The sequence below is a fragment of the Anolis sagrei genome, chromosome 11 (assembly GCF_037176765.1).
Source record: "Anolis sagrei isolate rAnoSag1 chromosome 11, rAnoSag1.mat, whole genome shotgun sequence".
NCBI lineage: Eukaryota > Metazoa > Chordata > Lepidosauria > Squamata > Dactyloidae > Anolis > Anolis sagrei.
Genome location: NC_090031.1, coordinates 30,130,780 through 30,153,595, shown reverse-complemented (window position 1 = coordinate 30,153,595; position 22,816 = coordinate 30,130,780). Strand labels below are relative to the sequence as shown.

At 44.7% G+C, this 22,816-nt stretch overlaps 1 protein-coding gene across 1 annotated transcript; it reads left to right on the top strand.

Moving 5' to 3' along the window:
* Positions 1-1,121: 1,121 nt before the first annotated feature.
* Positions 1,122-21,359, top strand: UBE2G1 (ubiquitin conjugating enzyme E2 G1). Its single transcript, XM_060756808.2, has 6 exons — positions 1,122-1,396; positions 15,188-15,290; positions 16,443-16,540; positions 17,667-17,845; positions 18,539-18,664; positions 20,256-21,359. The coding sequence occupies exons 1-5, from the start codon at positions 1,351-1,353 to the stop codon at positions 18,623-18,625; spliced, it is 513 nt and encodes a 170-aa protein (XP_060612791.1). The 5' UTR covers positions 1,122-1,350; the 3' UTR covers positions 18,626-18,664; positions 20,256-21,359.
* The last annotated feature ends 1,457 nt before the right edge of the window (positions 21,360-22,816 follow it).

The window sequence follows — 22,816 nt, the reverse complement described above, 5'->3', positions numbered from 1 at the left end:
GCAAGGATGTTGCCAAAATTATTAATTACTACAACATATTAATTATTAAAATTATTAAATTATTAATTATTAAAATTATTAATTACTACAAGGTATTAATTATTACAATTATTAATTATTTACATTATTAATTACTACAACATACAATACTATTAAAAAGCCAATATTAAACTATACAGGGCAAACTTGGCATCAGGGCTCACCAGGCCCTGTCTACACTGCCCTTTCTTGATGCAGTTTGGAACTGCATTATGTGCTGAGCTTGGGGCCTCATGTCATCCAGTCCCATCTGCAGTCTGTGCGTCCACACGGGCCATATAATGCGATTCAGTCATGTGGGTGGGTCCCAAGACCCCTCCCAGTTCCTTTATTGTTTCCAGGTTGAGAAAGACAACAAAGCAAAACAGGCAGAAGCAAGTCAGTAGGGGACCTTAGGGCGCCCCTCCCAAGATGGCGACGAGAAGAGGGACTCTTCTCGACCTTCCAAATATGTCGTGAGTGAAATACAGGCGGCGAACTCCTACTGCGCAGGCGCATGGTTTCTACCTTCCAAATATGGCGAGAGGAGCAAAATACATGCAGCGACCTCCTATAGCGCAGGCGCGCAACTTAGACCTTCCAAACATGGCTGGATGAGCAAAATACAAGACGTGAGCTCCCACTGCGCAGGCGCATGGTTTCTACCTTCTAAATATGGCGGGAGGAGCAAAATACATGCAGCTGCCTCCTACAGCGCAGGCGCACGGCTTAGACCTTCCAAACATGGCAGGAGGAGCAAAATACAGGACAGCTTCGACCTTCCAAGCATGGCGGGAAGGGCCTAGAGGAGCGAAATACAGGCGGCGAGATCCTACTGCGCAGGCGCACATCTTAGACCTTCCAAACATGGCTGGAGGAGCAAAATGCAGGACTGCGCAGGCGCACGGCTTCGACCTTCCAAGCATGAGCCTGGAGGAGCGAAATACAGGCGGCGAGCTCCTACTGCGCAGGCGCACGGTTTGGACCTTCCAAACATGGCTGAAGGAGGAAAATACAGGCGGAGAGATCCCACTGCGCAGGCGCTCGGCTTCGACCTTCCAAGCATGGCAGGAGGCGCTTGGGGCGCGCCTGCGCAGAAGCTCTATTGCGCCTGCGCGGCAGCGGCTGCCCGAGTGCAGTGAAATTCCGTGAGGTTGGGGTGGAGAGACGGGTGCCGAGAGGGGCCATTCTTCCTTTCTCTCCCTCGGAGGCGCCTCGGGAGCGGCCTGCTCGGGCGGGGCTCGCGGTGGCGGCGGCGGAGGAGGAGGAGGAGGAGGGGAACCCGGGAGCGGGAGGAAGGCGGGGAAGGCCCCAGGAGCCCCGCCGGGGAGGATGACGGAGCTCCAGTCCGCGCTGCTCCTCCGGAGGCAGCTGGCAGGTAAGGCCGGCGGGAGGACAGGCTTCTGAGGGGAAGGTAGGCCTCAGGGGGGCCGGATGGGGCCAGGCGGAAGTGAGGGCAGGCCTAGCTCTTTGGGCCTTCAACTCCCAGGATCCCTGACTCCTCAAGGCTTCTGGGAGTTGGAGGCCCAAGCCTCAGAAGGTATTAAATGAGCCTATTCTTACTTTCTGGGGGTCTACACCAGCTCTGGGCCAACTTGGGCCCTCCCTCCAGGGGTTTGGAACTTCAGCTCCCACAATTCCGAAGGAATTGTGGGAACTGAAGTCCCAAACCCCTGGAGGAAGGGCCCAAGTTGGCCCAGGCCTACTCTAGACTAACCAAATAATAATAATAACTATTATTTATTATTTACTTCACTCTTCTCAGCCCTCCGGCGACTCAGAGCGGTTCACAACCAGTATAGACAACACAATACAAAATCATTATTTATTTACTTTATTTATTTATTTGTATACCACTGTTCTCAGCCCTTAGGCGACTCACAGCTGTTAACAACAAGAACAGCAAAAATTCAATGCTACCATAACACGGTATTAAAACAGTTAACATTATAATGCGTTACAGAAAAGTATACAATTAACACCAATAGCCATTCACTAGCGTCTCATCACTAAAAACATGATCCAGAGCCATCATCCATTGTTCCATTCCTATGTTCATTACTTTCATTGCACTGACTGTTCGAACGCCTGCTCAAACAACCAGGTTTTCACTTTTTTCCGGAATACCATTAATGATGGAGCTAGTCTAATGTCCGTGGGAAGGGTGTTCCACAGCCGAGAAGCCACCACCCAGAAGGCCCTATCCCTCGTCCCCACCAGCCGTGCCTGTGAGGCAGAAGGGATCGAGAGCAGGGCCTCCCCGGACGATCTCAAAGTCCTGGTGGGCTCGTAGGCCGAGATGCGGTCGGATAGGTATCTTGGGCCGGAACCGTTTAGGGCTTTATAGACCAACGCCAGCACCTTGCATTGAGCACGGTAGCAAATCGGCAGCCAATGGAGCTGGTACAACAAGGGGGTTGTATTCTTTATCATTTAAAACAATGATATCAATTAATTAACATCAATACAACAATATTTATTTATTATTTATTTACTTTATTTCTATACTGCTTTTCTCAGCCCTTAGGCGACTCAAAGCGGTTTACACAATACAAATTATCACAAGACAATACCATACGCATTAAAACAAATTATACATAAGTCAATATCAATAAACAATCATTATCTGATTTATTGCTTCAGCAACAAATCAGAACCCATTCTCATAATCCTTTGTTCCGTATTCCTATATTCAATTGCACTGTTTAGCCAAACACTTGTTCGAAAAGCCAGGTCTTCACCTTCCTCCGAAACGCCAACAGCGAAGGGGCCTGTCTGATGTCTACAGGTAGGGCATTCCACAACCGAGGGGCCACCACTGAGAAGGCCCTTTCTCTCGTCCCCGCCAGGCGTGCCTGCGATGCAGGTGGGATCGAGAGCAGGGCCTCCCCGGACGATTTTAATGTCCTGGTCGGTTCATAGGTACAGCAAAATAACAACCCATCACATCTCATCAATAGAATGAGCATCCGATCTCGTTGTCCATTGATCCATATTCCAGTAATCAATCAATCGCACTGCTTAGTTGAAAGCCTGTTGGAAGAGCCAGGTCTTCACTCTCTTCCGGAATGCCAATAAGGAGGGGGCCGATCTGATGTCTGTAGGAAGGGCGTTCCACAGCCAAGGGGCCACTACTGAGAAGGCCCTGTCTCTCGCCCCCGCCAGGCGTGCTTGTGAAGCCGGCGGGACCGAGAACAGGGCCTCCCCAGACGATCTTAACGTCCTAACTGGTTCATAGGAGGAGATGCGTTCGGACAGATAGGTCGGTCCAGAACCGTTTAGGGCTTTAAAGGCTAAAGCCAGCACTTTGAATTGTGCCCAGTACCAAGTTGGCTGCCAGTGCAGCTGGCGCAACAGAGGAGTTGTATGCTCCCTGAGTGCCGCTCCTGTTAGCAACCTGGCTGCCGATTGTTGGACCATTTGAAGCTTCCGAGCAGTCTTCAGAGGCAACCCCACGTAGAGAGCGTTGCAGTAGTCTATACTGCATTTGGCCTGTCCCAAACCGTTCGGGGTAAGAACCTGCACCTTGAATTGGGTCTGGTAAATGAATGGCAGCCAGTGGAGTTTCTTGAACAGGAGGGTTGACCGCTCCCTGTAAAACAGCATATTAAAACCAGACACTGAGGGCAGGCCAAATGTGTGAGGTAAAATGTTAAAAAAGTTAAAACCCTGGGTGAGATAGGGATAAAAGTGCATTTGTAGGAAAGGAGCCCAACAAGGAGAAACCATGGGATTTAGCCATTTGCGGGGGGGGGGGGGTAGATGCTTTATTCTGAGGGCAGCTGTGGGCTAAGACAACCAGATGGGTTGAATGGTCATTCCCCAAAAGCACAACGGAACAGCCGGGTTTTTATTTCTTTCTTAAAACGAGCTAGGATGAGGGCTTGCCTGATCTCTTTAGGTAGCAAATTCCAAAAGCGGGGGGCCACAGCGGAAAAGGCCCTCTCCCTTGTTCCCATAAGACGAGTCTGTGATAGAGGAAGGGGCGAGAGGAGGGCCTCTTCAGCGGATCGAAGAGATCGTGCATGTTTGGTAGGTTACAAAGGTAGGTGGGTCCCAAACCATTCAGGGCTTTGTAGGTAATAATAATAATAATAATAATAATAATAATAATAATAAATCTTTATTTGTACCCCGCTACCATCTCCCGAAGGACTCGGTGCGGCTTACAAGAGGCCGAGCCTAAATACAACAATAAAAACAGCAACAACAACACAATAACTCAAAAAACAAAGCAATAACATTAACAACACCCAATGATGCAATTAAAAACCATGGCCGGGCCAAATGTAATAATTAAAATTAAAAGTGCTGGGCATGACAAGGTGGGGTATTTGGAGGGGGATGGGCATGCTGATATCCTGGATCTCTGATAAAGTGCGTTGGGACATAGTGCTAGGAGTTTCCTCATTCTGGGAAGGCACACTGGAACAACCACGTTGTCAAGCTCCTCCTAAAGATTGCTAACCAATAATGCATTCTGTGAGCCTATTCTAATCATATAGTGCGTTACATGAGTCTACACTGACCATATAATAATAATAATTAATTTTATCTATTTATTTAAAATCTTTCTATTCCACCCTTCTCACCCTAACTCAGGGGACTCAGGGCAGAGCACAGCATATACACGGCAAACATTCATGCCGGGACACAAATTCACATACAATACATAAACATTAAAAAACATTTATCAAAATATCAAAACACACCATTTAAAACCGTCAAGGCCATCCGCATCAAATCCAATCGGCCCTGTCATCATTCTCACTGCCGCTTCATTGCTCTGTCCCGAAAGCTTGGTCCCACAGCCAAGTTTTGACCATCCTTCTAAAGGACAGGAGGGAGGGGGCCGGCCTGATCTCACCAGGAAGGGAGTTCCATAGCCGGGAGCAATCACCGAGAAGACCCTGTCTCTCGTCCCCACGAATCGTGCCTGTGGCAATGGCGGGACGGAAAGCAGGGCCTCCCTGGAGGATCTTAATCTCGATGATGGTTCATAGGGGGAGATATCTTTGGACAGGTAATTTGGGCCGGGGCCTTTTAGGGCTTTATAGGCCAAAGCCAGCACTTATATCTATATAGCATCCCTCTCAGCCTGCAGACAACTCAAGGTGGTTTACAATTGATGGCAAGACTATAAAATACAATTTCAATACAATGAAAACAATCAGATAATAAAACCATAACAAAATCAATAAAAACATGAACATTGAGGTCTCGAATCATAATCATAATCAACTTTGTTTATACCCCGCCACCATCTCCTCAAAGGGGACGTGGGGCAACTAACATGAGGCCAGGCCCAAAACGCAGCAAATTAAAATACCGACAAATTACAATGCAGCAAAATAAAATACCGACAAGCAAATAATAACATTAAGACAAAATACATGGAATAACATAATATAGAATTAGCAAATGCATAAAGTCCAAAACACCTGGAAAGAGGGCCCAAGTTGGCCCAGACCTACTCTAGACTAACCATATAAAGCAGTGGTTCTCAAATTATGGGTCCCCAGGTGTTGTCCTACAACTCCCAGAAATCCCAGCCAGTTTACCAGCTGTTAGGATTTCCGGGAGTTGAAGGCAAAAACATCTGGGGACCCACAGGTTGAGAACCACTGATATAATACATTCTGTGAGCCTATTCTCATCATATAGTGTGTTACATGAGTCTACACTGACCATATAATAATAATCATCATCATCATCATCATCTTTATTTATACCCTGCCACCATCTCCCCAAAGGGGACTTGGGGCAGTTAACATGAGACCATCCCAAAATTACAATACAGCTAAACAAAATACAAACAAGCAAAAAATAACATCAAGATAAAATAGATGGAATAACATAATATAGAATAAACAAACTCATATCATGCATTACATGAATCTATTCTCACCATATAATGCATTCTGTGGGTGTATTTTCACCATATAATGTATTGTATGAGTCTTTTCTCACCATGTAACACACTGTGTGAGTCTATTCTTACCATATAATGTATGGTATGACTCAACACTGACCATATAATGGGTTGCGGGGGTCTAAACAGACCATATAATGGGTTACATGAGTCTGTTCCCATAATATAATATATGAGTCTACACTGACCATATAATGCATTATGTTAGTCTACACTGACCATATAATGGGTTACATGAGGCTATTCTTACCATATAAGGCATTGTGTAAGTCTTCTCACCATATAATGTTACATGAGTTTAAACTGACCATGTAATGCATTACATGAGCCTATTCTTACCATATAATGCATTGTGTGAGTCTACACTGACCATATAATGTGTTACATGAGTCTAAACTGACCATGTAATGCATTGAGTCTACACTGACCATATAATGTTACATGTGTCTAAACTGACCATGTAATACATTACATTAGTCTATTCCCACCATATAATGCATTCTGTGATTCTACACTGACCATGTAATGCATTACATGAGTCTAAACTGACCATACAATGTGTTACATGAGTCTATACCAGGTGTGGGCTACCTTTGGTTCTCCTTCCAGGTGTTTTGGACTTCAACTCCCACAGTTACCAACCATGGTTGGGCTGTTAGGAACTGTGGGAATTGAAGCCCAGAATACCTGGAGGAGGGCAAAAGTTTGCCCAGGCCTGGTCTAGACTCACCATATAATGCATTCTGTGAGTCTACACTGTCAACATAATGTATATTGTAGATCTACTCTCACCATATAATGCATTGTATGAGTCTATTTTCACCATATAATGCACTGTGTGAGTCAATTCTCGCCATATAATGTATTGTATGACTCAACACTGACCATATAATGGGTTATGTGAATCTAAACAGACTATATAATGAGTTACATTAATCATACAATACATTTATACTGACCACATAATGCATTCTGTGAACCTGTTCTCACCATATAGTGTGTTACATGAGTCTACACTGACCATATAATGCAGTTCATGAGTCTGTTATCACCATACAATGCATTCTGTGAGTCTACTCACTGTTGAAAGGAATGGGGAGAGGGAAGAAGCTGTTGAAGGCAAATCACAACAGTGAAGGAAGCCTTCTATCTACTAATATCCCTTCCTCCCCAAACCTCACTAAGACCAGGTTACAATCTCCTACCAATCCTCTGCTTCAATTTTCATATCTATTCCTCCACTCTGCTCTAGTCCTTTCTCATTGGAATTATAATGGCAGCTCCCTTTAGAGGCAAAGGGGAGCATATTTCTTCCCTCCTCCAGATAGTGAGGCTAAGAACATTTGTCATGCTAGTGTGTATTTCCCATGCATCCCTCGTCCTCCTCCTCCATTTGCTCCTTAACACAAAGCTGCGGAGGTGTTGCAACTAGATTACTGGCCGCCTCCGAGTTTTAAACATCCAACTTGTAAATAACTCTAAGTTAAGAATGGGGCTGAGACAACAGGAAATGGGAAGAATCTTCCCCTTGGAAGGAAGGGAAATCCACTCCTGGAAAAGTTGTTATGGGGTGGGAGGAGTGATCTCCAATGAAGCTTTACTCCCAATCCTTGTTTCTACAACAAGCCACATTTTGCAAAATGCAAGTCTCACAGGGACGGATAGTGAGGTGGAATCCCTTCTTCCAAAGGGCTGTTCACCCTTTCCTATGCCCCCCAAAGCTTAGATAGATGGATGGATGGATGGATGGATGAGTTTATTTATTTACAGAATATCTATTCCACCCTTCTCACCCAAAGGGGACTCAGGGCAGACCGCAGAACACATACATAGCAAAGATTCAATGCCGTTACACCAGGTATGGGCAAACCCAGGCCTGGAGTCTGGATGTGGCCCCTTGGGGTCTTTTCTCAAGCCCTCCTCTCTCTCACTATCCTATTATTTATTTACTATATTTGTATACTGCTTTTCTCAGCCCTCGGGCGACTCAAAGCGGTTAACAATAGCAAAATCCAATGCTCAAAACACCATAAAACAGTTAAAAACAATTAAAACAGTATCATAATAAACAATCATTATAAATCAATGAAACATCTCATTAGCGTCTCATAATTAAAATCAAGATCCTACCCTTTCTTCACTCTTTCCTTCCTCCTTCCTTCCTCTTTCTTCATGCCTTCCACCCTATTGTCCTTCCTTCTTTCTCTCTCTCTACTTCCTTCCCTTTTGTCTTTCCTTTTTTCTCTTTCCCTCTTTGTCCTTCCTTCCCTTTCTCCTTCCTTCTTTCCTTTCCTCCCTCCTGCCTTTTCTTCCTTCTCTTTCCTTCCTTCTTACCTCCCCCCCCCCCCCACTTCTCCTTCCAGTTTGCCCAGCCCTGTGTTTAACAGACAGGACAGACAACAGATAGAGGCATTTTGTGGGCATTTTCCCCAACTTCAGCGTCCTGGATGTTGTGCTTGATTCCTGCCACAGGGGGGTGCTGTTGCTCCCTCTTCTGTGATGAAGAGCCCTTGATCACAGACTTCCTCCTTCCTTTGATCGCCGACATTTTCTGGTTTTTCCTTTTTTCTGGTGCTGTAAAATACCTCCTCGCTTAAGCAGTGCCTCATTTCTCTACTCACAGCTCACAGCTATTTTTGAACTGCTTAGGTGGACAGTGAGCTGGGCTGAAGCTCAGGTGCTCAGCCTGACTCGGGATTCGAACTGCAGGAAAAGGGGGTGTCAGATAAGACAGAATGTTGGATGAGCGAGGCTATACTGTATTGGGAATGGAGAGAGAGTTGGGGGCGCTCCTTGAATTGAAGGGAAAATGCTGGAGGAAAAGGGGGCGTCAGTTAAGACAGAATGTTGGATGAGCAAAGGTCGGATAAGCGAGACTCTACTGTATTGGGAATGGAGAGAGAGTTGGGGGCGCTCCTTGAATTCAAGGGGAAATGCTGCAGGAAAAGGGGGCGTCAGATAAGGCAGAATGTTGGATGAGTGAAGGCCGGATAAGCGAGACTCTACTGTATTGGGAATGGAGAGAGTGTTGGGGGGTACTCCTTGAATTCAAGGGGAAATGCTGGAGGAAAAGGGTGCGTCAGATAAGGCGGAATGTCGGATGAGCGAAGGTCGGATAAGCGAGATTCTACTGTATTGGGAATGGAGAGAGAGTTGGAGGCGCTCCTTGAATTGAAGGGAAAATGCTGGAGGAAAAGGGGGCGTCAGATAAGGCAGAATGTTGGATGAGCGAAGGTCAGATAAGCGAGACTCTACTGTATTGGGAATGGAGAGAGTGTTGGGGGGGTACTCCTTGAATTCAAGGGGAAATGCTTCAGGAAAAGGGGGCGTCAGATAAGCTGGAATGTCGGATGAGCGAAGGTCGGATAAGCGAGACTCTACTGTATGTCACGCTATGATTTTTGTTCCTGGGTTATCAATGTCTTTTCCTAATTGGGTCTATTCCAAAAAAAACAAAAGGATAAAGTTTATTGAACTTCCCAAACTTTGTTTTTGTGAGAGGGACATCCTGCCACAGCCCTTTTTGCTCTAGTTTTTCAGCAAATATCTCATCATCGAGTCTCAATCATTCAGCCACACAAACAAAGTTTCTGGAGTGGAACGACGACACTGAAAGGAAGCAGAACGAAACAGGAAATAACAGTTTTATACCAGGGACAGAACATTTTTCAACATTTTGTTACATAGCGTTAATGAGCAGTTGCAATGTGGCACAAGTGGCATTTCACCTGCAATTGGGGTTGGGCCAGGGATGTTTGGAATACAAAACCGGGATTACCAGTGATGTTGTGATAAACCTCAGAGGACCTGAACAGATGAGAATATAGGAAGACAGGCTACGGTGTAATTACCAGTTGTCAGCGAAGGGAATGACTCAAGAGACAAGTGAGGAGAGAGATACAGGTTTATATATACACGCACACACACTACCTTGGGTACCCAACATCATATTTGAAGAAGTCAATTTTATAATTGTACAAAATGCATAAGATTGTGGGCGACCTACAACTCCCATCATGCCAGGTTAATCCCAAAAAACTCCACCAGTACTTAAAGTTTGTGATGTTTATTTATTTAGTTATTTACTGTATTTGTTACCGCCTTTCTCAGCCTTTCGGCTACTCAAGGCAGTTTACAGGCAACAAGTAATATACATAATATCAAAATGCACATAAAAACATTAAATACAATATAAAACCACAACACAAATAATAAGCAACAGCCAGGAGACAGGTGTTTTAAAAGTCTCTTCCTCAGTCCCCTTTCTTCTCTTAGCTGGCTTGAGGGCGGGGAATGGGAGAAGCATTTCCTCCTTCTCCTCCTGAGGTGGCAGGCAGATGTAGTAACCAACAGCCAGGACACAGGTGTTTTCGAAGACTCTTCCTTCCTCAGTCCACTTCCTCCTTTTAGCTGGCTTGGGGGGGGGGGGGAGTAGCAGCAGGATTTCCTCCTTCTCCTCCTGAGGTGGCAGGCAGATGTAGTAAGCAACAGCCAGGAGACAGGTGTTTTTAAAGTCTCTTCCTCAGTCTCCTTCCTCTTAGCTGGCTTGGGAGGGGGAGAGTAGCAGCAAGATTTCCTCCTTCTCCTGAGGTGGCAGGCAAATGTAGTAAGCAACAGCCAGGAGACAGGCGTTTTTAAAGTCTCTTCCTCCGTCCCCTTCCTCTTAGCTGACTTGGGAGGGGGAGAGTAGCAGCAGAATTTCTTCCTTCTCCTCCTGAGGTGGCAGGCAGATGTAGTAAGCAACAGCCAGGAGACAGGTGTTTTCGAAGACTCTTCCTCAGTCCCTCCTCTTAGCTGGCTTGGGAGGAGGAGAATAGCAGCAGGATTTCCTCCTTCTCCTCCTGAGGTGGCAGGCAAATGTAGTCAGGTTGCTCTAGATGCATCACCAGTGGGGTTCATTGTGCTCTCTAGCTGTAGGGTTAACTACAATTCCCACTGGTGAGTCAGTCCCCTCAAACCCCTCCAGTAGGTTGGGTGAGTCACGAGCATTCTGTGTGGCAAGTTGGGTTCAGGCCCATCATTGGTGGGGATCACAATTCCTCTGGTTGTGGATGAACTACAACTCCCAGAAAGGAAGGTCAGTTCCCCCCAGACTCCTCCAGTAATCATATTTTGTTATATCGAAAATGTGTGCCAACTTTGGTCCTGATCCATCAGTGTTTGGGTTCACTGTGTTCTCTGGGTGTATGTGAACTACAACTCCCCCAAATAACTCCAGTATTAGTTTCTGGTACTGGGGAACCCTGTGTGCCGAGTTTGGTGCAATTTCACCTTTGCTGGAGTGCAGGTGAACTATAAATCCCAGTACCTGCAACTCCAAAATATCGAGGCCAATTCCACTCATAACCCATGAGTATTCAAATTTGGGGATATTGCTTGGCTTCATAGTGCACTCTGGATGTAGGTGAACTACAACTCCTATGAATCCCTCCAAGGAGCTCCAGGATTTTTGGTTGGTCATAGGGGTTCTGTGTCAAGCTAGTTCCAGGTCCATCATTGGTGGAGCTGAGTGCTCTGAGATTGCAGGTGAACTACACATCCCAGTACTTTCAACTCCTCGAAATCATGATAAATTCTAGTATGGTCAATTGCTGATCAATTCCTCTGTTTGGAAAAGAATAGGGAAGGGTTAGGGAAGAGGCAGTGGACGGAGTCATGCAAATTCCATACAAATGGAGAGAGAAAGGAACACTGGGATGTCTGTGGTGGAGACATCAAATCTAGGATGGAATTGTCCCAGTATGAAAACCTTCACTTGGATGGTGGGCCTTGAAGGGACTCGCTGGCACGAGCCTCCCTCCAGCCTTGCATGCTCTCCCTCGCCCATCCTACCGTGCATTGAGCACGCCTGTTCTCCCCTTTGTGTAGGACATTGGCAGGGCTCTTGGACGTGTTCATGGTCCTCACTATGACCTGAAGGGAGGGTCTTGGTGTCTTCTGAGTGGTGAGAGCTAGAGCTGTTTGTGGAGGCAGGAGATTGTGAGTGTGAGAGGACACCTCAGTCACATACACACATATTTTCACTTTAATTATATGTATAGGTCGTTGCTGTTGATGAGTACCAAACATGCCATTGTTCTAAGAAATGAGCCCTGCCGTTGGGTGTAAAATGTTCAGGATTAAGCTGGGGTTGTGCCTTCAGCATTCAGAGTGGAATGGCTAAACCTGGCCTTGTGTTAGACATCATCTAGTGCAAAAGGAGGTAAAATACTACGTGCTATTCTAATAATATAATATATTGTATATACATATAATATTTATAATATTATAATGTAATGCAATATAATAATATATTATAATTATATATTTATATTACATGTAATAATACTAATTATATATATAAAAATGTAATGTTCGTTTGTGGGATTAACAGAACTCAGAAACCACTGGGGGAATTGACACCAAATTTAGACACAACACACCTACTAACCCAAGGAGTGACCATCACTCATAAAAACACTGAAAAATACAGCAGAAGAGATTTTAAAAGTAAAAAAACCAACAAAAAATACATTACAACGCACGTGCAAAACCACATATAGATACACAAACACACATATATACACACATACATGCATATACACACACAAAACACATAGACAGAAAGGAGGAAAGAGAGAAGAAAGGAAGGAAAGAAGGGTAAAGAAGGATGGAGAGAAGGAGGGAAAGAGAAAGAAGGAAAGAAAGGTAGAGAAGGAAGGAGGGAGAGAAGGAAGGAGAGAAGAAGGGAAAGAAGAAGGGAAGGAGATAAAGAAGTAGAGAAGGAAGGAGGGAGAGAACGGGAGAAGGAAGGAGAGAAGGAAAGAAAGGAAGGTGGAGGAGGGAGGAAGGAGAGAAAGAGGGAAAGAAGGAGGGAAGGAGAGAAAGAAGGGTAAAGAAGGGAGGGAGGAGAGGAGGAAGGAGAGAATGAAATAAAAAAGTGAAAGAGGGAACGAAGGAAGGAGAGAAGGAACGAAAGAGAGACAGGGGGAGGGAAGGAAGGAGACAAGGAAGGATGGAACCAAAGAGCAAAGGAAGCAAGAAAAGAAACAGGTAGAGAAGGAAGAAAGAAGAAGGGAAAGGAGAGGAAGGAAAGAGGGAGGGAAGGAGAGAAAGAAAGAAAGAAAGAGAGGAAGAGGGAGGGAAGGTTGGCCACAGCAACGCGTGGCTGGTACAGCTAATATTACAGTATAATTGATATAGTTCAATATAGCAATATTTAAAACTGATATTGTACTATGCTAATAATATATTGTATGTATGTATACCTTGTAAGCCGCTCTGAGTCCCCTTCAGGGTGAGAAGAGCGGCATATAAATATCTTAAATAAGTAAATAAATAATGCATTTAACTATGCAGTTTAAGTATCTGTTTAGAGAAGGCTTGTATTACTCCCCCCCCCTCCCCAAATCTCCCATCCAGTGTGTAGAAAAAGATTATGCATTGTCTGCTTTGAACAAAGCAGAGTCGGGATGACATCTGTGGATTATGATATTGGGGGGGGGGGGGGCTGCCGGGGGATTAATTAGTATTGTCTCCAATCTATAATAGGGCGCCATTGCAGTCCTCAGCGTCTTGTTTTTTTTCTTGCTGCGACTGCTGCCAGGGTTGTTGTTATTATTATTACAATTTTAAAATCCATAGGACAACTTTTCTCAACCTGGGGGTCGGGATCCCGGGGGGGGGGGGTCTCAAAAACCATCAGAAAACATATTTTGGATGGTCTTAGGAACCCCTTTGGCAGCGAAGGCTGAAGATCTCTCTGCCTGACCTTCTCTTCCTTTTTTTGGAAACAGATGGCAAATCCTCCCACCAAAATCCCTCCTCCGCTGTGATTGGCTGGCCTCTCAGCCAAGGGGAGGGCTGCTTCTGAGACTAAGCAGGGAGGGGAGAGCAGGTGTGCTCGGTGCATAGCAGTGTGGGCGAGGGAGAGCATGCAAGGCTGGAGGGAGGCTCGTGCCAGTCAGTCTCTTCAAGGCATAGGGATTCTGTCTGGGATGTTTGGCCCAATTCTATCATTGCTGGGGTTCAGAATTCTCTTTGATTCTGCAGTGTGCATGTGCAGGTGAGGGAGAGCATGTGAGGCTGGAGGGAGGCTCGTGCCAGCGAGTCCCTTCAAGGCATAGGGATTCTGTGTGGGAAGATTGGCCCAATACTATCATTGCTGGGGTTCAGCATTCTCTTTGATTAGAGGAGTTGTAGGTACTGGGATATATAGTTCACGTGCAATCAAACAGCGTTCTGAACTCCCATCTATGATAGATATGGAATTAACTTGGCACACAGAACCCCCATGACCAACAAAACACACTGGAGGTCTTTGGAGGGATTTAGAGGAGTTGTAGTTCACCTATATCCAGAGCGCACTATGAACCCAAACAAGGATGGATCTGGACCAAACTTAGTATGCATACCCAATATGCCCACTGGATCTGGACCAACTGGGTACGCATACATACCTGGGTACGCATATACGTACGCATATCTGCCAACATTTGATTACTGGAAGGATTTGGGGGGAACTGACCTCCCTTTCTGGGAGTTGTAGTTCACCCAAATCCAGAGAAACTGTGGTCTCCACTGAGGATGGACCTGCACCAAACTTGGCACACAGAACCCTCATGACTAACTCAACCTACTGGAGGGGTTTGAGGGGACTGATTCACCATAGTGGGAGTTGTAGTTTACCTTACAGCTAGAGAGCATATGGAACCACTATGACTAACTCAACCTACTGGAGGGGTTTGAGGGGACTGACTCACCAGAGTGGGTCTAGAGCAGAGTGGGATCTTTCCTGGGAGATGTGATGAATAGACATGAACACTGGGGCAGGGGGTCTGTAGAAGGTTCATGAGGTTTGGGGTGGAAGAGATATGATTGGAAAGGCTGGACGTGGTCTTAGCCAGCCGTCGCAGCTCCACACGCTTGTGGCTGCCAGGCTGGAAAGAGACCTGATCTGGCTGCGGCTGTTGAGAACAGCATGTGTCGCCGCATTCATGTTTCCCCGTTGCCTCTGGCCTCTTTGGCTCCTCCTGCAGGAGTGAGGTCAGCCCCTTGAAAAAGACTGGCAGGCAGCCCCCAAGTTGCAAACAAGAGAGGCTCTGTAGATGTGTCCTTAAGTTGGGCTTGTATGTATGTCGGAGCAGAGATATTTTGGAAGTGTAATTCCAGATATAGCTCTCTATCTATCTATCTATCTATCTATCTATCTATCTATCTGATGTTTAATTCTCTCTCTCTCTCTCTTTTTACAAACAGAACTTAACAAAAATCCAGTGGAAGGCTTCTCAGCAGGCTTAATCGACGACAATGATCTCTATCGGTGGGAAGTCCTCATTATTGGTCCTCCAGATACACTGTAGTAAGTAGCAGCATGTGTATGATTATTTTTTAAAACCTGTAAATGGTTAATATTTTCCTACTTAGCTTTTGGGGGCTTTAGGGCTCAGTTGAAATTGATTTGATTTTAACTCCTGGCTTAATACTTTGTTTTGAGTTTCAAAACAGTAGCTTCTTACACACAGCAGCCTTCACACACGATCCGACTGGGGCTTCTCCCATCGAAGGTTCTCACACCAGGCCTACTCATACTGAGGCCTGCTCATTGAGGCCTTTCTCTCACTGAGGCCTTCTCACACTGAGGGCTTTCTCAGACAGACACCTCCCATACTCTGAGGCAAACTAACACTGAGGCCTTCTCAGACTGAGGGCTTTCTCAGACAGACGCCTCCCATACACTGAGGCAAACTAACACTGAGGCCTTCTCAGACTGAGAGCTACCTCAGACTGAGGCCTCTCTCACTGAGGTCTGCTAACACTGACAGACACCTCTCATACACTGAGGCCTTCTCAGACTGAGGCCTCTCTCACTGAGGTCTGCTAACACTGACAGACACCTCTCACACACTGAGGCAAACTAACACTGAGGCCTTCTCAGTCTGAGGGCTTTCTCAGACAGATACCTCCCATACACTGAGGCAAACTAACACTGAGGCCTTCTCAGACTGAGGGCTACCTCAGACTGAGACCTCTCTCACTGAGGTCTGCTTACACTGACAGACACCTCTCATACACTGAGGCAAACTAACACTGAGGCCTTCCCAGATTGAGGGCTACTTCAGACTGAGGCCTCTCTCACTGAGGTCTGCTAACACTGACAGACACCTCTCATACACTGAGGCAAACTAACACTGAGGCCTTCTCATACTGAAGCCTCTCTCAGACTAAGGGCTACCTCAGACTGAGGCCTATCTCAGTGAGGTCTGCTAACACAGACAGACACCTCTCATACACCGAGGCAAACTAACACTGAGGCCTTCTCATACTGAGGCCTCTCTCACTGAGGTCTGCTAACACTGAGGGCTCCCTCAGGTAGGGCTACTAAGCAACAGGCACACCTGCTTATATAGCACTGCAGCTTTTGCTGAGTCATTGCATCCCTTTAACCCCCTTTCAGTGCTTGACTCATGCGTTTCTCAAGGCCGGTTCGTAAGATGTCTCTTGGTTTTTCCAGTGAAGGTGGTGTTTTCAAGGCCCACCTGACGTTCCCAAAGGACTACCCACTCAGGCCGCCCAAAATGAAGTTTATCACCGAAATATGGCATCCAAATGGTAAGATACCGTCTGTCGGAAAGTGCCGCCTCTTTCCATCCCTCCTTCTCTCTTCCTTTTCTTTCTTCCCTTACTGCCTTCTTTCCTTCTCATCCTCTTTTTTCCTTTTCCTCAATCATCCTTTTCTTCCTTCTTCTTTTCTTCCTTTCTTCTCCTCCTTCCTTTCCTCTTCTTTTTCCTTCTCATCTTTTCCTTCCTCTTTTCTAACCTTCTTTCAATCCTTTATCCATCCTCTACTTCCTTCCTTCTCATCTTCTTTCTCTTCCTTCCTTCTTCCTTCCTTCCCTTTCTTCCCATCTTTTCCTTCCCTTTCTTCTTCTTCTTTTGCCTTCTTTCTATTCTCCATCCACCTTCCATTTTCTTCTCATCCTACTTTTTTCTTTTCCTCTCTTGTTCTTACCTTTCTTCCTCTTTTCTTTCTTTCTTTCTTTTTCCTTCCTTCCCTCTTTCCCCCTTCCTTCGTCTTCTTTCTTCCCATTTTTTCCTCCCTTCCTCCTTCCATCCCTCTTTCCCCCCCTTCTTTCTGTCATCTATCTTCCCCTTTCATCCTTCTCATTCCCCTTTTTTCTTTCCCTCTCTCATTCTTTTCTGTATTCCTCTTTTCTTCCTTCCTTCTTCCTTCTTTTTCTTTCTTTCTCCTTTTTTTCTTGCCTTCTTTCTATCCTCCATCCATCTTCCATTATAGAGTTGTAAGAGACCCCAGGAGGCCATCCAATCCAACCCCCTTTGGCCAGAAAGGAAGATATAATTATTATTGTATTATTATACATTATTATCTATTATCTTTTATTATTATTAGACTCATAGAATTGGAAGAGATCTCAGGAGACCATCCAGTCCATTCGCCTTTGGCCAGAAAGGAAGATAGAATTATTATTATATTATTATGCATTATTATTAGACTCATAGAGTTGTAATAGACCCCAAGAAGCCATCCAGTTCAACTCCTTTCTTCCATGCAGGAAAGGCACAATCAAAGCACCCCCAACAGATGGCCACCCAGCCTTTGTAGTAGAAGTAGTAGTAATAGTAATAATAATAATATTAGCACACTTTCCTGAAGAGAGAAGAAGGTTCTGCATGGTTAAGTCTCTAATAACACGTTTTCTCCACTTTTTTCTGACAGTCGACAAAAATGGCGATGTCTGTATTTCCATCCTTCACGAGCCGGGCGAAGACAAATACGGCTATGAGAAACCGGAGGAGCGCTGGCTTCCCATCCATACTGTGGAAACCATCATGATTAGTGTCATTTCTATGCTGGCGGATCCCAACGGCGACTCTCCTGCAAACGTCGATGCAGCGGTAGGACTTGCATATATGCCTTGTTGGCGCATCTCTTTCAAACTTCCCTTGGAAACAGATAGAAGTACAGGCAATCCCCAAGTTACGAACAAGAGATGATCTCTAGGCACCCCTCCAGGCAGGTCCTATAACCCAGGATCTGATCCCCCGTTTTTAGCTTTAAACTGGATTATATGAGTCTGCGCTGCCAGATAATGGAGAGAGTCAGAAACACTGGGATGTCTATGGTGAAGGAAACACCTCTATTCTAGGATGAAATTGTCCCATATGAAAGACCTCACTTGAGTGATGGGCAGTCTGATGTTTGGGGAGGACATTGGCAGGGGTTAGGGGGAAGGGGTTACATGTTCATGTTGTTGTTGTTATCATTATTATGTTTTGTCGAAGGCTTTCATGGCTGGAATCACTGGGTTGTTACAGGTTTTTCGGGCTATATATCCATGTTCTAGAAGCATTCTCTCCTGACTTTTCGCCTGTTTCTATGGCAAGCATCCTCAGAGGTTGTGAGGTCTTCACCTGATTCCTTATCTAATGTTGCCGTTTCGGGTCCCAACCTCTGAGGATGCTTGCAATAGATGCAAGGTGAAATGTCAGAAAAGAATGTTTCTAGAACATGGCCATATAGCCCAAAAACCTAAAACAATCCATTATTATGTTTATTTACATTTTCTCAATCTGGATTTCAACCTGCAGAAAGAATGGAGGGAAGACCGAAATGGAGAATTCAAAAGGAAAGTTGCCCGCTGCGTAAGAAAAAGCCAAGAGACTGCGTTCGAGTGACACTTAGTTCAGCAGCTAGTAGCTTCACTTATTTTCAGGGTAAGTCTGCTTTCATCCTGCGGGGTCTTCCATTCGGGGTCGGGAAAAGCGATGCAGCATGGGAAATGCCCACAGCGTGTGGTCAATTGTGCGAATGGGTTGCACCCAGAAGGGTATTTCCTCCTCTCAAAAGGTTTTATAGATTTGTTGTTTGGGAAATTTGGTAATATCTCTGGATGCAGGGTGAACTACAACTCCCGCACGGGTGGGTCATTCCCCTCCAAACCCCTCAAGTATGTTATGTTGGACCGGGTTACTTGAAAAAAGGCATTGGTTTTGGGATGAAAGGTAATACCTGTGCTAATCATATAATATAATATAATGTAATATCATATATTGTATATACATATAGAATGTATAATTATATTATATATGTGTATAATTATATATTATCTATATAAATAAAAATGCAGTGTTCGTTGGTGGGATTAACAGAACTCATAAACCATTGGATGAATTGACACCAAATTTGGACACAAGACACCTATCAGGCCAATGTATGTCCTTCACTCAAAAAAATGATTTTGTCATTTGGGAGTTGTAGTTGCTGGGATTTATAGTTCACCTACAATCAAAGAGCATTCTGAATTCCACCAACAATGGAATTGAACCAAACTTGTCACACAGAACTCTCATGACCAACAGAAAATACTGGAAGGGTTTGGTGGGCATTAACCTTGAGTTTGGGAATTGTAGTTCACTTACATCCAGAAAGCACTGTGGACCAAAGTTGGCATGAATACTCCAAATGCCCAAATATGAATACAGATGGAGTTTGGGGGAAATAGACCTTGACATTTGGGAGTTGTAGTTGCTGGAATTTATAGTTCACCCACAATCAATTAAGATTGTCCACACATTGCACTTATCCAAAAATCCTTATATCTCACTCAGCATACCCAGCACTTTTTAATCTGTACCCATCACATTTGGCCCGGCCTAGTTTTTTTATTGTGTTACGTTGTACTGTTTTTACTGCTTACTGTTATTGCTTAATGTTTTGATTTGCTTTTGGTTTATGTGTATTTGTTATATTGCTGTTTTATTGAGGCCTTGGCCCGTGTAAGCCGCATCGAGTCCTTCGGGAGATGTTAGCGGGGTACAAATAAAGTTAATAATAATAATAATAATAATAATAATAATAATAATCAAAGAGCATTCTGAACCCCACCAACGATAGAATTGGGCCAAACTTCCCACACTGTTTACCCACAAGCATAAAAAATTACGTATATTGGAAACCAACACTTTCTCGTTGCTTTATTTTCCAGATCACCAGACTGGGCCACAGCAACGTGTGGCAGGGGACGGCTAGTATATAATAAATTGGATTTTGTTTTGCAGAAAAGGGAGATATAGGTTTCAGTGTGTGGTAGGGGAAGGTTGTTTAATTATTGAATAGGAAAGGGTTAAGGGAGAGGCAGTGGGCAGGGTCATGCAAATTCCACACCACTGGGGAGAGAGTAAGGAACACTGGGATGCCTTGTTGGAGGAAAAGCATAACAAAGTTTATGGGCCCAGTATATCCCAGTATTGCTTGGGTGTTTGGTGCTTGTTTGGCTGATGTTCTCCTTTTCTCCTCGTCCTGCAGGTCTCCGATTGAGGAACATGGCACTGTTTCCCCCCCGCTGCACTCTTACCCCCCTGTTTGCCGGACTCCTGTTCCGACCGCGTTGGCTTGGACACTGGCTTGAACTGGGGCCGCAATAATAAAACCACGCCAGTTATTCGTGCTGACAAAAAAAAAGTGCCAACGAGGATTTTGCGCGTTTTTGGAAACGGAACGGAACTGCTTTAAAACCCCTTTCGAGAAGAATTGTAAAAGACGTGTACATAGCACAACATGACCCGGATTGATAATATATATATAACTGTTCATGTACATCCACACACAAAAAAACAAAACACACAGTGTACCAAATAATAATGCTGTCTTCTGGTAGCTAGAATCGTGTAAATTCTCGAGATTTTTTTAGCAGGTTGCCCCTTCTTCTCCCCTCCTTTTTCCCCTCTCGAATCCATGTTTTTCTTTTCTTACGGATCTTTATAAAGGTTCCTTGTAAAGCATGTCAAATTAGGATTTTAAACAAATTCCATGTTGACTTCCTCCTCCTCCTTTGGAACGCCCTTCGAATCCCCTCACTTTAATAAAAGTTTACTACCTTTGTAACTCCTCCCTCGCCTTTTCCCAGACTAATACAACACTGAGGTCTCTTACTTGATTCTACCAAGGACTGGAGCACCGGCACACGGAGGTGGTGCGCATTTCCCATTGTGTTTTGAACCAGCTTCGATGACTTTTCCCTCCGAAAAAGGGCTGAGATCCATTATTCCTGCTTGGGAAGCGGTCGGCAGCAACCAGTTTAGCCCAATTGTAAGTTGAACTGCTTTCTTTCTAGATTTTCGTTTTTTCCCCCCTCCTTTTCTTGCCTGGTTTGACGTTGGATTAAATAAAGGCATGCAGGACTGTAGGCTTTCCAACGAGTTTCTGGTTTTGCGATGAAATGCTCTTCTCTTTCCTTACCTCTCTGTTTTTCCTCCCTCCTTTCATATTTTCTTTCCTTCCTGCGGATTTTTCCCCCCCTTACTTAATGTATAAAGAGAAATTGCGATGTATATTTTTCATGTAACTTGATTTTGGAATTCTGTCACCTTCTGTAGTGAGTTCTTCCAAAATATAAATTTTTTTCCAATAGCCCGGTGTCACGTCGGTTGTCTCTGATACGGATGTCTCCAGTGCACTTAAAAAAAAAAAAAGAGCCTTAAAAACAAAAAGGAATACTGGGATCTCTGTGGTGGAGGAACATATAAAATCTAGTATGAAATGGTCGTCATATGAAAGCCTTCATTTGGGTTGTGGGCAGTATGGTGTTGGTGGAGGACATTTATTTATATATTTACGAGATGTATATGCCGCCCTTCTCACCCCGAAGGGGACTCAGAGCAGCTTACAATATATTATATATATTATATATTACATACAATATATTATATTGGGTTGTTGTAGGTTTTTCCGGGCTATATGGCCATGTCCTAGAGGCATTTTCTCCTGACATTTCGCCTGCATCTATGGCAAGCATCCTCAGAGGTAGTGAGGTCTGTTACCATAGATGCAGGCGAAACATCAGGAGAAAATACCTCTAGAACATGGCCATATAGCCCAGAAAAGCCTACAACAACCCAGTGATTCCGGCCATGAAAGCCTTCGACAATACAATATATTATATTATTAGCATAGTATAACATCATAATTGAACATTCCTATATTGCACCATACCACTATATTGTAATATTATTAGTAATATTACATGTAATATAAGTATATAATAATAGTATATTATTATTATGTTGCATTATATTATAATATTATAAATATATGTATATACAATATATATTATATTATATTATTAGAATAGCACAGGAGACAAGGTGTCCCCTGGCCCCCTCTCTCTTCACTCTGGCCCAGAGCGACAGTTGGTGCTGGGGGAGGGGTCTCCATTGGCAGGACTCTTGGACATGTTCATGACACTCACTATATCCTGCAATGCTGACTTTCTCTGTTTACTGTGTGCCATAGGAAAGGGTTAAGGGAGAAGCAGTGGGTGGGGTCATGCAAATTCCACACCAATTGAGAGAGTCAGAAACACTGGGATGTCTGTGGTGGAGGAAACACGTAAAATCTAGGATGAAATTGTCCTCGAATGAAAGGCTTCCCTTGGGTGGTGGACAGTATGGTGTTGGTAGAGGACATTGGCAGGGCTCTTGGACATGTTCATGATGCTCACTATATCCTGCGATGCTGACCAATTTCTCTGTTTCCTATGTGCCATAGGAAAGGGTTAAGGGAGAGACAATGGGCAGGGTCATGCGAATTCCACACCAATTGAGAGAGTCAGAAACACTAGGATGTCTGTGGTGGAGGAAACACATACAATCTAGGATGAGATTGTCCCCGAATTAAAGACTTCATTTGGATTGTGGGCAATATGGTGTTGGTGGAGGACAATGGCAGGGCTCTTGGACATGTTCATGACGCTCACTATATCCTGCGATGCTGACCAATTTCTCTGTTTCCTATGTGCCATAGGAAAGGGTTAAGGGAGAGACAATGGGCAGGGTCATGCGAATTCCAATTGAGAGAGTCAGAAACAC